General features: G+C 46.0%; 1 protein-coding gene across 1 annotated transcript; it reads right to left on the bottom strand.

The window, feature by feature from the left end:
• Nucleotides 1-134: 134 nt before the first annotated feature.
• On the bottom strand, nucleotides 135-15,377 carry kat2b (K(lysine) acetyltransferase 2B). Its single transcript, XM_080001715.1, is given in 19 exon segments — nucleotides 135-1,444; nucleotides 3,468-3,552; nucleotides 3,645-3,708; nucleotides 3,844-3,874; nucleotides 3,993-4,107; nucleotides 4,368-4,511; nucleotides 10,052-10,162; nucleotides 10,255-10,381; nucleotides 10,604-10,812; nucleotides 10,998-11,131; nucleotides 11,218-11,343; nucleotides 11,463-11,566; nucleotides 12,166-12,357; nucleotides 12,596-12,777; nucleotides 12,874-12,960; nucleotides 13,687-13,832; nucleotides 13,988-14,114; nucleotides 15,081-15,094; nucleotides 15,097-15,377. Coding segments are annotated over 19 exon segments (2,391 nt in total). The 5' UTR covers nucleotides 15,296-15,377; the 3' UTR covers nucleotides 135-1,250.
• Between the last annotated feature and the right edge of the window lie 96 nt (nucleotides 15,378-15,473).

Raw genomic sequence — 15,473 nt, 5'->3', positions numbered from 1 at the left:
TTCCACAGCTGTTGTGCCACTCAAGTCAGACTTGTTGACCAGGTTTGTTCTGGCTTCCCGTCACACAAAAAAACACAGATAAAGTGCTTTTAACTTCTATTTTATTCAGTCTATAAAATAGACTAATACTAGGCCATTAAAGCAAGTTGTACAAAGAGCATGAAATTTTTTTCACATGTTACAAAATTTGTTTTCTTTTTTTCCTAAAATTTTGAAAAGTACAAACAATTTTTATATACAAAACAGCAAAACTACATAGTATTGCACAATCTTTGATTTATCTCCAAAGTACAAAGGTATCAATCTCCATCTGCAGGACAAAAATAATAAATTAAGACCTTTCTTTAAGCATTTTTAAATTACAGCACATAAATAAGAATAAACTCTAGTTAATTAAATTAGCCATTAGTCAACAGCAATAGTTTGTTTTTCTTTACTTTAAATTTAAAACTGATTCTGGTGGGGGAAAAAAAGCTTGTATTTGCCTTGTTGAAGAATACTTGTTATACAAAAAAGTAAAAGTGCATTTAATGTCAAGTTGTGCCTGACCAGTTTACTGGGAAAAAAAAGCTGAGTTCAGAGAAAGAGGAAAATATATACACGTTTAAAATATACATGGGTTAAGTGCTTTGAAGAGTTACATTTTATACAAATTTCCTATATTTTTCGTTCTTTTTTTGGCAGGATGAACTCAGCATCAACACAAACTTTGACCTCATTTATGCGGACAGGAACCAAGTCACAGGGACAGAAAATCCAGATCTCTCAGTCCAGTTCTTCACAGGCAGCACGAGTTGAACTGATTCCAAACAGATGTGGCTTTTTGAAATTTCCATACCTGAGTCAACAGAGAGGGACAGTAGGACAGAGGAGAAGGTTGGACTGCATGGAGACGGTTGTGTGACAGAGGAAGTAAGGTGTGTTGGTGATCTTTGAATTGTTGTCTTCCTTCGGCATCTATCCTAACCAGGTGGGAAGCGGTTGATTAAAATGTGTTATTAAACTAGACCCCCCCCCCCCCCCCCATTTTACAGAGATAAAAATACGCTGGCTTTAGTCCAGATGTAGGTTTAAATTGTCAAGACATTGCTAATTAAAACAACCCCTGAAATGCATGCCACTTGGAAACAAAAACAATCCTAGTCTCTCGCTTTCAAACGCAGATTCCGGGTTCTGCTCCAAAACAAACCAAACTATCGCTCCGAGATCAGTCTTTCCTATTCTTGGTGGATCGCTGGCCCTCGTTTGTTCTACTTCTCGATCAGCCCCGCTTCCTTGATTTTGGTGTAGAAGAACTTTTCCAGTAAGTTGGCACACTTGTAGTACTCGCTCTCCGGGGGGTTGTATTCCCGGCAGTTGGTGAAGATGCGCTGCATGTCGGCCATGAAGAGCTTGCGGGTGGTGTAGTACCTGCTCTTCAGGCGCTCGCTCATGGTCTTCAGATCTGGTGGAAAACAGCACAGTGTCGAGCATCGTTTATTTGGCAAAATAGTGTAATAGTCTTTGAGTATTTGTTTTGAGAAGTTTCTCAGGAAACGGGATTTCTTGGCATGTTTAACCTGAGTTTAATTCCTTGGGGGGGCTTGTGAATTGTGTGGATTTTTGTTTCTAATAAACCCCGCTTCCTTTGTTGCTCCAGCGATCGGTGTTGTGCATCACTCATATCCCATAAGTATCCCAATAATAAAAGTTAAAAAAAAAAGGCCCTTAGAGAATGTACAGAGTGTATGAAAAGTGATGAAAAGTAAGTCTCTTGTGAGATTTGAATCTTTATGTGAATGAAATTCTCCCAGGCTGTGATTCAAAGATTTTTTTTATTTTAGTCCATGCATCCAACACAAAAGACCAAATGAATGTATGTCGTCTAAAATCAATACATAAGACAAATCAACCAGGTGAATAAGCAAAAGTAACAATGAAGTTGTTAGATGGCACTAGGGATTATCACCAAGTCTAATAAATGTCATTATTTACCCGGCTCAAAACCGGAAATCTTCCGTGACCAAACATGCCTTTAGAGTAAACAAACACGGCGGATGACGGGCTCCAACTAGCGATGCAATTTTCTGCACTATTTATAACATAAAATCCAAATGGAAAAAAATAAAAAACAATGGATGTCATGTCATGGAGACAGCATGAGCATGAACTGCACATGTTGCATTGAGCTTTATACTTTGCAGCGTTAGCATTTTGCGCCATGGCTGATGTTGTGTTTATGACTTCTTCTGCTTCAGTACGCTTGACTCCCAACTGGCTATCGGTCTTTCCCATGTAACAATCCACAGACTGCGTCCTCGAGGTTCCCCCCTGCACGACAGGACATCGGGTGAAAAAATTTTGAACATGTTCAATATTTGCGGCCAGTGCCGCCAGGACGGACTTCCGAGCAAATTGGGGGAAGTAAGTCTCGCAAGATAATCTTTCGAACCATCAAAAATCTGCAATCTGGCCCGAAATGGGCTTTATTGTCTTGTAGTGCGTACCCCTCTTGATGTATTGATGATTTCATTGAGGCCACATCCAAAACCAGGGCTCAACAGTGCGGGCGTTTCACTCTCATTTGCGAGTGCGTGTGAATGAAAAAGTATCATAAAATTCAGCTCTGTTTTTTTTCAACAAAAAGGTTGATACCAACTAGGGATGTACCGATCAGATATTTATCCGCTGATAAATATCCCCCTGAAACGCCACGGTGAAACGTGCTTGTTGCGCTTGTAGCCACTGAATTGTATCCACAGCTCATTCGCGACATTTCATAAAGTAGCAGCAACACAGTACAACGTACCGCAAGGAGAAGTCATGTGGTAACCAGTAGCAGCAATAACATCGAGTGAGCGAGACGTGTCTGCGGTGTGGAATTATTTTAAGACTGGGCGCAAAAGCAACACAGTGGAATGTAATATGTGCAACGTGAGTGTTTGGGGGGGGGGGGTGGAGGAATGGGTCACAAGGGTCCTAAACAATGTAGTAGCAGTGTGTTTTTAAAAGTTGTTTTATTTGGAGGAACGGCTCCAATGGCTCCACGATTGGGGTGCACGGAGAGCTGTGTTTGTATACAAATATATTTATGATTCCCCTTATAAGTCCAAAAAGAAATGTGTGTGATTCATTTTTTTCAGGGGACAGTGCCCAAATATTTGAATATTGTCAGATAACGGTTAACGAGGGTTGACTATTGGTCATGAAAATATGTTTTAATTAGCATCCCTAGTCAAGCCCTGAACTAATAGCAAGTTAATATTTTAAGGGAATTTGTATGGCAATTAGACAAGAATTTAAAAAGATGCTGTTTCGATTTGGCGAACAAGCTGTTATTAACTCACTAACTTAGCCCATATTAACTCCTAGGAACGTTACAAATCATTCTTCTGGGAATCACACATTTTTAAACCTTAAAATCCTTCTGATTAAAAAACGGATGTATTGCTTTATTTCTGATCAAAACTGGTGATGTTAATACATACCCATTGGGAAGCGAATGACTTGATAATACCCAGGCGCCTCTGTTTTCTTTACAGGCTCCATGAAAGGCCAGGCATTCTGGTGACTCTATAGTAAACATACAGTTTACTTCACAGCAGTCTCGTGAGAGGAGGGTGTGTATTGATGCAAAGTGTGTGTAGCACGTGTGTGTCCCTCACCTTCACGTGTTGGAGGATGGTCTTCAGAGTGCTGTACAGCTGATCTGGGTCCTTCAGCTCCTTCCTAGAGGAGAACCAGGAACACAAGGCAAAACGTTACAGTCTATGTTTAGATCTGCAGTCACAAATAAGAATAATACTAAAGAGTCATTCTGCTCTTATCATGAGCCCTGAGCATGACAAAGGAGTCCCCACTTACCCTTTGGCCAGTGGCTTCCAGCCAGTTTCACCTGTTGGTGTGAAGAATTGTATTTGATTCTCATAACCTTCTGTAAAATAATATTTTTTCGTTTCATTTTCTATATGAAATCGGTAAGATCCGTATGTAGTGAACTGGCGGAAACGTACGTATTCCTGGAATGCTCTCGATGGGGATCTGCCGAACTCCTTCCTTGAAGCAGGTGAGTCCTGGGTAGACCTTTCTGATCTGAGCCTGTTTCCGCTCAATCAGTTTTTTTATAATCTGACAGGTAGAGAAAAAGATCTTCTCAAAATTGGTCATAAAAAGTTTACTCTAAGAAAAGAAACATAATAGTTTCATTCCTAATATCATAGAGGGAGAGCAAGGTATGAGTTTGAAGAATATAATATTTACCTACTCTCTCTCTCTCTCTCACACACACACACACACACACACACACACACACACACACACACACACACACACACACACACACACACACACACACACACACACACACACACACACACACACACACACACCTCTTTCTGTTTTTTGATGATGACAGAGAACTCGGTGTAGGGAATGCTGGGATTGAGTTCACATCCCATGAGTGTGGCTCCCTCATAGTCCTTGATGTAGCCCACGTACTTTGCCTTGGGGACCTTGATGTCCTTAGAGAAACCCTGGAGAGAGACAGTGAAAAGATATGAGCATGACACCTGAAAAGTCCGTGCAGAGACCTTACATGGGCAGGTGCTCAAAGTTAAACAGGGCACACGGGTTATCCCCCATATTGAGCGCTATAATAATGTCATTTATCAGATTTGGTTTTGTACTGATGATAATCCTTGTAGTGCCATGTAACAAGTTTTTTGCTTATTTACCTGGTTGATTTATCTTATGTAATGATGTAGGCATGGACGACAATAAAAAAAATCTGTGAGTCGCAGCCTGGGAGAATTTCATTCACATAAAGATCCGAATCCCTCAGAAGAGACATACTTTTCATCAATTAAGTCCCAACACTACTCTTCTTTTACTTATGGGATGTGTGTTGCACATCGCCGATCGCTGGAGCAACAAAGGAAACAGAGTTGTTACGAGTAAAATAAAATCCACACAATTTCACGAGGCTCCCTAGCGCACAAGGCTCCAGGCAATTGCCTAACTATGCCATATGGAAAGACCGCCTGTGCCGCCGTCACAGGTTCAAGCCTCAATTTTTCTATCCGAGTCATCGCAGTGGTTCCTTCAATCAGGTGATCGGAGGAGACAACAACTCAGTGGTGTGAGAAGTTAAGCTGCTGGATGAGAGCTTTCGAAAGCATTTATAGCATTTAAAAGCACCTGGAGGGCTATTGACACATATTTATATATATATGCATTTTTAGATTGTATTGATTATTTGATTTTCATCATGATATCGTGATATAGTTAAATGTTGCTTTAAGTCTGCATTGGAGTAAAGAAATGTGATTTATGAACTTCCCAGACTGTTGTAATGAATGCTCAATCAATGTATGTATAATATACAGCTTTATTAAAAAATAAAATAAAATAAAAAACAGCCTTATTTTACATATTCTTATATATTTTACTTATTGTTTTATATTTATGTTTCATGTATGCACCGAACACCAAGACAAATTCCTTGTTCGTGTAAACTTACTTGGCAATAAGGACTATTCTGATTCTGATATTTAAAATTTTAAATATTCAAAATATCCATCATTTCCACATTAATCCCTCCAGCGTGTTCAGGGTCTACCCAATGGTCTCCTACCAGTTGGACGTGCCTGGAAAACCTCCAAAGGAAGGGGCCCAGGAGGCATCCTGATCAGATGCCCGAACCACCTCAACTGGCTCCTTTCGACGTGAAGGAGCAGTGGCTCTACTCCGAGGTCCCTCCAGATGTCCGAGCTCCTCACCCTATCTCCAAGGCTGAGCCCAGCCACCCTACGGAGGAAACTCATTTCGGCCGCTTGTATTCGCGATCTCGTTCTTTCGGTCACTACCCAGAGCTCATGACCATAGGTGAGGGTTGGGACATAGATGGACTGGTAAATTGAGAGCTTTGCCTTCCGGCTCAGCTAACTCTTCACCACAACCGTCCGGTACAACGCCCGCATCACTGCTGATGCCGCACCGATCCGCCTGTCCATTTCACGCTCTATTTTCCCCTCACTCGTGAACAAGATCCCGAGATACTTGAACTCCTTCACTTGGGGCAGCAACTCACTCCCAACACGGAGGGAGCAATCCACTGTTTTCCGGCAGAGAACCATGGCCTCAGACTTGGAGGTGCTGACTCTCATCCCGACTGCTTCACACTCGACTGCAAACCGCCCCAGTGCGTGCTGGAGGTCACGGTCTGATGAAGCCAACAAAACCACATCGTCTGCAAAAAGCACAGATGCAATTCTGAGGTTCCCAAACTGGACACTCCTCACCTCGGCTGCGCCTTGAGATCCTGTCCATGAATATCACAAACAGAATCGAAGACAAGGGGCAACCTTGGCGGAGTCCAAAACCCATTGAGAACGTGTTTGACTTTGTGCCGAGAATACGAACACAGCTCTCACTTTGGTTGTACAAGGCCCGGGTGGCTCGTACCAATGGCCCTGGTACCCCATACTCCCTCAGTAGCCCCCACAGGATCCCGAGATGGACACGGTCTAAAGCCTTCTCCAGGTCCACAAAACACATGTAGGCTGGATGGGCAAACTCCCACGACCCCCCCGGCAACCCTGCAAGGGTAAAGAGCTGGTCCACTGGTCCACTGTTCCACGTCCAGGACGGAATCCGCATTGCTCCTCCTGAATCTGAGGTTCGACAATCGGCCGGAGCCTCCTTTCCAGCACCCTGGAGTAAGCTTTCCCAGGGAGGCTGAGTAGTGTGATACCCCTATAATTGGACCACAGCCTCCAGTCCCCCTTTTTAAAAATTGGAACCACCAGCCCGGTCTGCCACTCCACAGGTACTGTACCCGACATCCACGCGACACTAAAGAGGCATGTCAACTACAGTAAGACAGCCCAACAATGTCCAGAGCCTTCAGCATTTCAGGGCAAATCTCATCCACCCCCAGTGCCTTGCCCCGAGGAGCTTTTCAACTGCCTCTCCATATGCCTACCTCTGCCAGGCATGTGGAGAGACTTCCCCCGAGTCTTCAGGCTCTGCCTCTTCCCCTGAGGACGTATTGGTCGGGTTCAGGAGTTCCTCAAAGTGCTCTTTCCACCGCCCGACAATATCCCCCGTCCGGGTCAGCAGTTCTCCTCCCTGGCTGAAAACAGCCTGAGCCAAGCCCTGCTTTCCCTTTCTGAGTCCGCTGAACAGTTTGCCAGAACTTCCTTGAGGCCCACCGAAAGTCCGCCATAGCCTCCCCGAACTCCTCCCACACCCGGGTTTTTGCTTCAGTGACTGCCAAAGCTGCAGGCCTTCTAGCCTGCCGGTACATGTGTGCTGCCTCGGGAGACCCCTTGGCCAGCCAAGCCCGAAAGGCCTCCTTCTTCAGCTTGACGGTTTCCTTCACCGCTGGTGTCCACCAATGGGTTCTTGGGTTACCGCCAAGACAGGCACCGACTGCCTTCCGACCACAGCTCCTAGCGGCCGCCTCTGCAATGGAGGTTTTGAACATGATCCAATCGGATTCCATGTCCCCAACCTCCTCCGGGATGTGCGAAAAAATTCTTCCGGAGTTGGGAGTTTAAGACCTTGCGGACAGGGCCATCGACCAGGCATTCCCAGTTCACCCTCACTACATGTTTGGGTTCACCAGGTCTGTCTGGCAGCCTCCCCCACCATCCGATCCAGTTGACAGCTCTGCTCCTCTCTTCACCCGAGTGTCCAAGACATATGGCCGCACATCTGATGACACAACATCTAAGTCGATCATCGATCTTTGACCTACGGTGGTCTGATACCACGTACTTATGAGCCACCCTATACTCGAACACGGTGTTCGTTATGGCCAATCCATGACCAGCACAGTCCAATAACCAAGTCCAATAACAAAGCACCACTCGGATTCAGATCAGGCAGGCCGTTCCTCCCAATCACCCCCTTCCAGGTTTCTCCATCGTTGCCCACGTGAGCGTTGAAGTCTCCCAGTAGAACTATAGAGTCCCTAGGCGGAGCCTCTTCCAGGACGCCACCCAGATACTCCATGAAGGCCGAATACTCTGAACTGGTGTTCGGTGAATAAGCACACACATCAGTCAGAGCTTTCCCCTTAGCAACTTGTAGTTGCATAGAGGTGACCCTGTCGTTCACTGGGGACAACTCCAACACAGCGGCACTCAGCCGTGGCTTGTGAGTATCCCGACACCCGCCCAGCACCTCTCACCCTGGGCAACTCCGGAAAAGGAGAGAGTCCAGCCCCTCTCCAGGAGTTTGGTTCCAGAGCCAGTGCTGTGCGTAGAGGTGAGCCCAACTATATCTAGTTGGTACCGCTCCACCTCCCGCACCAGCTCCGGCTCCTTCCCCGCCAGAGAGGTGACATTCCACGTCCCTAGAACTAGTCTGTGATGCCGAGGATCAGCAGGCCCAGGCCCCCGCCTTTTCCTGCCGCCCGGCTGGCATTGCACCCGACCGAAACGCCTATCCCTGCAGGTGGTGGGCCCACAGGGTGTTCTTACTTACTCTCCTGCTAAAAATAGAAATAAAAACTTTTCTCTACTAATTCTGCTTGTTCCCAGAGAAGGTTTGGTTGTGACTGATATAGTTGGTTTGATACTGTGACAAAATGTACTTATTGTAGATTAAGTAAATTAAGTAGATTTGGATAAAAACGTCTGATCAATGACATAATGTATTGTGATGCAGACATCCCCAAAATAGCCTCAAATTATCGATATTGAGGTATGATTGAGGATTTTCTATGTTTGAAACAAAGATTTCAGATTTTTATCTTATAGCAATAGCTATACATGTACATACATACAGTATATACAACAAGCCCATGGATCGGGCTGGTTGTTCCAGCACACCCCACAGATGCTCCATCAGATCAGGCCCTAACCCCGGTCATCCACATGATGTAGAAGAAAAAGTGAATCATCAGACCAGGCCACCTTTCTCCATTGCTCCATGGTGCAGTTCTGATGCTCACATGCCCCATTGCAGGCGCTTTCGGCAGTGGACAGGGGTCAGCATGGGCACTCTGACTGGTCTGCGGCTACGCAGCCCCATACTCAGCAAGTTGCGATGCACTGTGTGTTCTGACACCTGCAGCATAAACCTTTTCAGCAATTTGTGCTACAGTAGCTCTACTGCAGGATCAGACCTGACGGGCTAGACTTCACTTCCCACACGCATCATGAGCCCATGGGCGCCCATGAAGCCGTTGCCAGTTTACCGGTTGTCCTTCCTTGAACCGCTTTTGTTAGGTAGTAACCACTGCATACCGGGAACACCCCACAAGACCTGCTGTTTTGGAGATGCTCTGACCCAGTCGTCTAGTCATTACAAATTTGTCCCTTGTCAAAGTCACTCAGATCCTTACGCTTGCCCATTTTTCCTGCTTCCAACACATCAACTTCAAGAACTGACTGTTTACTTGCTGCCTAATATACTGTATCCCACCCCTCGACAGGTGCCATCCCATCATTGCTCAGCACGTGATGAGCAATGTTATCACCTCACGTGTCAGTGGTTTTAATGTTGTGGCTGATCGGTGTATATATGGAATTACATAAAGATTAATTAATAGGCCTATGATTGAAAAGCTTCTAAATGTATTTATACTTCACCTACATAGTCTGTATACGTCGCTCTTCTGCCGTGAATACAAAAAATAATATCAGGAAAGGAGTTCTTGTATTCTTTTTCCAACTAAAACCACACAGTGGAGCTCCCTTAAATAGGGCTATTATTTGAGCTTATATAATTCTATTTTGCCTTAAGTTGGCAATTGAAATTCAGATTGGAGAAAAAAATGTCTGCTCCACCTCTCTCTCGCTCGACAGCGTGGAGGATGAGGGAGAGAGAAGGAGGATCACAGTCACTGACAACGTCTGCCTTGAAACAACAGCATTGTTCCCGCACATTTCCAATGGGAATCTCTCTCTCTCTCTCTCTCCCTCTCTCCCTCCATGTGCCTGCACCTGAAGGTTTTTTTTTTTTGTCATTACTGGTATGATTTTAAACGATCTGGGAACATCGCCCAAAAGTACAAATTTAGCGTTGGTTAATGATGCAATAGCATTCTGACTAATAGACTAACCTGCTTCTTGAAGTAACCGATGGCGTACTCATCAGCATACGTGAGGAAGTTGAGGATTTCATGCTTGATGTGGTATTCTTTCAGGTGGTTCATTAAATGGGTGCCGTAACCCTAGAAACACACGGGTCAAAACCGTAAATAAAATGACTCGTCAACAAGCGTGGACATATTGAGCGAACGCAGAGTGCCCAACGTCCTCTCACCTTGACCTGCTCGTTGGAAGTGACGGCGCAGAAGACGATCTCCGTGAAGCCCTGCGAGGGAAACATCCGGAAGCAGATCCCTCCGATCACACGGCCGTCTTTAATCAGAGACAGTGTCTTATGCTTCCTGTTGGAAGAGGAAGCGGATGGATTTTCTCAAAATAATGTGGACTATTAAGGTTAGTTACCATGTGTCAAAAAGCAGAACATTAAGACCTTTCTCGCATGTCTCACATGTTTGATATGGTTCTGGATATTCTCTGATACCAATCAAATATTTTAGCCTGGTATCAGTGTCAGTCCATCCCTATTGAACGCCTAATATAACCCTGTCTCTGCTGCCACTCACGGATCGAAGACCAGCCTGGTGATGTACTCCTTGGGCATGCGGGGCAGCTGGTGGGAGAAGACGTTCTGGAGGCCTACCAGCCACATCAGGATCCTCTTGTTGGGCTTCTGGTTAAGTGAGTTCCCAATGACGTGGAACTCGATGACGCCCCGGCGCTCCTCCAGCCGCGCCGCCTCGTCGCGGGCCGAGTGGGCCGACAGTAGGCTGCTCTGCAGGGGGAGGACAGAGTCCGGTCCGTCAGCCCCCCGTCCTCATTGTCATGTGCTGTACGATATCATACACAACTAACAAACTTTTTTCATTGCGTTTTCCAATCAAACTCGAAAGATGTCATTTTCAGACAAGGATAACGAGACAAAAGATGACTCCAAGAGGCCTGTTTGTAATTGGGTACCTCTGGAATGGCAGCAGGGTCAGCGATGGTCGCCATCACTTCGTTTATAAGCTCCATGGGAATGTCGCCCACTGCCCGAGGCCTCTTGCTGCCCTCGTGAGAAAGAGGATCAGACGGTTTGCGCTTCTCACCAACTGCAAGCATGGAAGATAAGGTGAGGGTGATTGATACGTAGCAACAGATCTAAGTGAAATATGTGTTCTTAGCTCTGTTACGCTACCTGTGCTTGGCTCCAGTGCAGAGGCTGGTTTTCTAGCGGGACTCACACTCCCGCAGGTTGAAGGGTCCACCTGCACAGGACTGGTGCTGTAATACAGCGGTCTGGACACTGGGGGCGGACTGATCACTATGAAGCACAGGTGAAGACAGACAGCGTCCTTTACAGTAGAAGGTTTATTTCCCATCTGTTACAGAGAAGATAGTTTAGGAGCTCGGCACTGAGAACAACGTGTGCGTGTGTGTTACCCGTGTGGATTGGAATCTGCCCTCCCGTGGCTCCAGCCAGGAAGTCTTGGCTCCAGATCGGAGAGCTGTGGCTGTACACCTCCTCCTCCAACATCGACAAGAATCTGTGGCAGGGATCAAAAAAGGGGAAAAATCACGATGCTATCTAACTCCCATCATCACTGCTGCACTGAAAACAAGGACGGACCTTTCATCGTCCCTTCCCACATAACTAGTTTTGCAAGTTACATTGGCAACACATATTGAGAGTGCAAATCCATGCAAACGTTGAAATGGATGTCATGAGACTGTGATCAAATTATATTTTGTATCTCATTTTATCTTGTAGTATATGTTACATTAATTAACAGTAATTAACTATACGTCCCAAATACCAACGTTTATTTCTCCTCATATGATGACATTATCTTAACTTCCCTTGAGCAACTGAGCATCAACAAGCATCAGAGATCATTTATAAACAATAAATATTTCAAGTGCTGCAATGAAGTTTGGATTTACTTCTACAGTTAGTGGTCATAAGACATCATCATTAGAAAAAAAAAAGCACATTTATCTTCTGCACAATGCATACATAGCCAGTGACTGAATACTTATGTGGCTGCATTTTGGAAATGATGACTACAGTATTGCACTTGTAGTTGCTAGTTTATTCCTTAACATGTTCTTGGTGGGTATTTGACAGCGACCATATCCCTCTTACTTGGGGAAGTGTGTGAGGATGAGTGTGCGCTTCTCGGGCGGCAGCTTGTCCTTCTCCTGCCTCGCTTGCTCCAGCAGCTGCTTCCTCATCACCGTGAACACCGAGCGCAGCAGTGTGCGGCCGAAGATCTGGGTCGTCTCGTAGCGCGGCAGACTGTCGCAGAACTGAGGCACGTTGCAGTAGCACAGCCATCTGCGGGAAGAGCAACAGAAACACTTCCGTCTTAATAACACGGTAATAAACTCAATGTTGGGAAATCCGAACAATTGGTGAGGAACTGACAGATTATGTTGGTTGTTTTCACGATAAGGTTTCTTAATAGTTGAAATGTTGAATTGTTTGGGTATTTTAAACGCAATCCACTCCCGCTCTAATGTGGCTGACCTTGCCCCCTGACCTCCACGGCTGCTAGTCACCGTGCTGGCTCTACCTGGTGTAATTTGCTTTGTATCCAGCGGCGTCGTCGTTGGGAACCCTCTGGCGCCTCTGGGAGGGCGTCTCCAGCTGCCAGTAGTTGATTTGGTTGAGGAACATCTTGGCCAGCTCGATGATGGTCTGACGCTCCTTGGAGGGCAGGTGGCTGAACTTGTACTGGACGAAGTTGTTCACCCCCTAATCGGAGGAAGTAAAAATGGGACGATGAAGTGGAGTGTAGACGTGTTACTCTGCATTGTAACTTGTGACAGGGTTTCAGGGTGTACCCCTTGCCTGTTCTATGCCAGGCCTCTCGAAGGGAGGGCTCTCCTGTGCCTCTAACATCGGTTTGCCCATCTGTAGAATGGATTTTCTTAAAAGCTGGAAGATAAAGAGAAAGAGGAGGAGGAGGAAGGGGAATGAGGTATTAGTTGTCGTTGCACATCGTCCTCGGTGGTTCCTCTCAGCCTGTCCCGCCATGTGACCAACCAATCGGAGGCTGCAGTTGTTGTAGGAGGCGGGTTAGTGCAGAGCGCGCCGCATTTCAGAAAAACAACAGCGGCTCCCGAAGACGATCGTGCCGATGCTGCCATAGCATCGGTGTCAGCAGAAATAGATTTTTTTAACAGCAATAAAACACCAACAAAAGTGTGCATTGTTGGATTTTATCAGAGGAAGAGACGTTTTTGCGATTCTTAGGACTGGATTCGGAATTGATTCATCCGCCTGCCGCTTTGGTGACTAAGAAGATGCTCTCGAACAAAAATCTTATTTTCGGCGGACATAGTGGAATATATATGTATATAAGAATTTATATACACCGATATACCGGTGATAGCATCACGTGTTTCATCAATCTGATTGGCTGAAGATGATGGATTCAAGGGAAATACTCCCTGTGAAAGGCCAGCCTCTTGGGACTGTAAAGACCTTGCAGGAAAGACTTGTGGAACCAGGCTACCAGGCCAGAGGAATCTACTGATTTGGAATTTGAGATAGTTTGAAGAAATAACTAAAATGCACTGCTTTTATCGTCCTCACATCACTCTCGAAAGGTAGAAACTAATGAAAAAACAAAACAAAAAAAAAAACAAAAAACAGGCTTACTTTGAAGAGAGAGAAATACACTTGTTTAGTGTCGGCGTCTTCCTCTTTGTGCACGCAGGTGTACAGGTATTCCACATCCAGGACGATTCCCAGCAATCTGTTCATCTCTTCCTCCGACACGTTCTCCAGGTGGGTCACGTGATCGCCTGAGAAAGAAAACAAAGTCGAAAGTATTACACTCCTTCCACACGATGGACATTCTCCCACAATCGCCGTCTTCTCCTCTCAGCCTCATCACAGTTCATGAGGTCAGTGCGCCATGCAGCATTGGCCCTGTTATTCACTATTCACATGAACCCACCCAGAGTGTGCGAGCAGCTCCGGCAGGGTTCCTGCAGGTTGACGGCATTGCACTGCTGGTCAGTTCGCGGGGGCGTCGGCGGGGGGTTCTGGCTCTTCCAGCCGTTGCACTTGCAAGCTCCTTCAGCCTGGACAGGGTTAGAGGGATTAAGTAATAAAGCCATGGGATGTGTGAGTACAAACACTTAGATAGATAGATCTGTAAGACACTTATCCATCCCTGGAGGGAAATTGCGGTGTTACAGCAGCACACATCAAAACAACAGGCCGAAACAACAAAGTCGTAAAAATAAAAAAGGAAAGGAAATAGGCCTTAATCCTAAAAAGGAACAAAGATTTTGAATAGAAAATGCCAGCATATAATAAATGTAAAAATAAACAAAAAAAAGGGGGGGGGGGAGGGATCAATGAAAAGGAAACCTTAAAAAAATTAACAAAGCCTTTCAAGACTTGCTTTAAAAAAAAAAAGTACAATAATGAGTGATTGTTCCAACAAGGACTGATCACGGCAGGGGTGGGGCGAGCCTGTCACCGTCAGCTGGCGCTGCTGCACTGCGCACGCGTCCTAAAACATCAACAAACTCCGCCCCCCCCAGCAGCTGTCACCCTGTCAAAACAAAGACTCCCCTTCTGCAGGTGAAACACAAACTGATCGAAACGCACCGCACATACCAACACGGTGCGAACAACCGCTGCCTTGAATTGTCGAAAGGCTAAATGTAAAAGGCACGCGGTGCTGGCTGCAGTCCGCCGCTCCGTGGACCGGGATGTGCCGTGTTTAGGTCCACCAACCCCCCCCCCCCATCCAGAAACACTAATAACAGGGGAGGTCTGCAGTCCACAGGCTGCTGCTGGAGGAGTGCAACAACTCCCGAGGCTATTGCAAAATATCAACATTACCGATCATTTTAAAATAGATTGTCCTTCTATAGAAAATGAAAAAAAAAAAAACAACAACATTGTGTAGCAATGGCTTCCTTTGCTGCGTTTGCATTTTGCAAAGTATTGTTGCCAAGCGCGGAAAATACGATTCATTTGTAAAACTTTGAAAAAAAAAAAAAAACAACAACTAACGTCAATCTCATTTTTAGCACAAAACACAACGTGCCTTGCAGGATGAATACACTCCGAGTTTTTCCAGTTTCTTGGGCCGGGGTGAGGAGCGGAGCTGCGCCTTCTTCACGGCGATGCGAGCGGATCCCACCGCGGCGCCGGAGCCCTCCGTACCCCCGGCTCCCGGAGCGGCGGGAGCCGAGCCCGCGGCCCCGATGGCTGGGGAGCCTTGCTGAATCCCGGCGCTCTCGGCCATTCTTTGAACCACGGAGCCCCCAGCTGGATCCCCGGGACGGGGGGAATCTAATATTTCCAACGTCTCGTTCTCTATTCCACAAGCGGAGGATCAGACATGGCGCTCATCCTTATTTTTTATTTCTCATTGCAGTGCCCTTTTCTTCCACTAGGGGGGCAAAATGGGATCGGCCTATTTC

This window comes from Zeus faber (genome assembly GCF_960531495.2).
Source record: "Zeus faber genome assembly, chromosome: 1".
NCBI classification, from domain to species: domain Eukaryota; kingdom Metazoa; phylum Chordata; class Actinopteri; order Zeiformes; family Zeidae; genus Zeus; species Zeus faber.
This window is presented reverse-complemented; position numbering and strand designations above follow the sequence as displayed.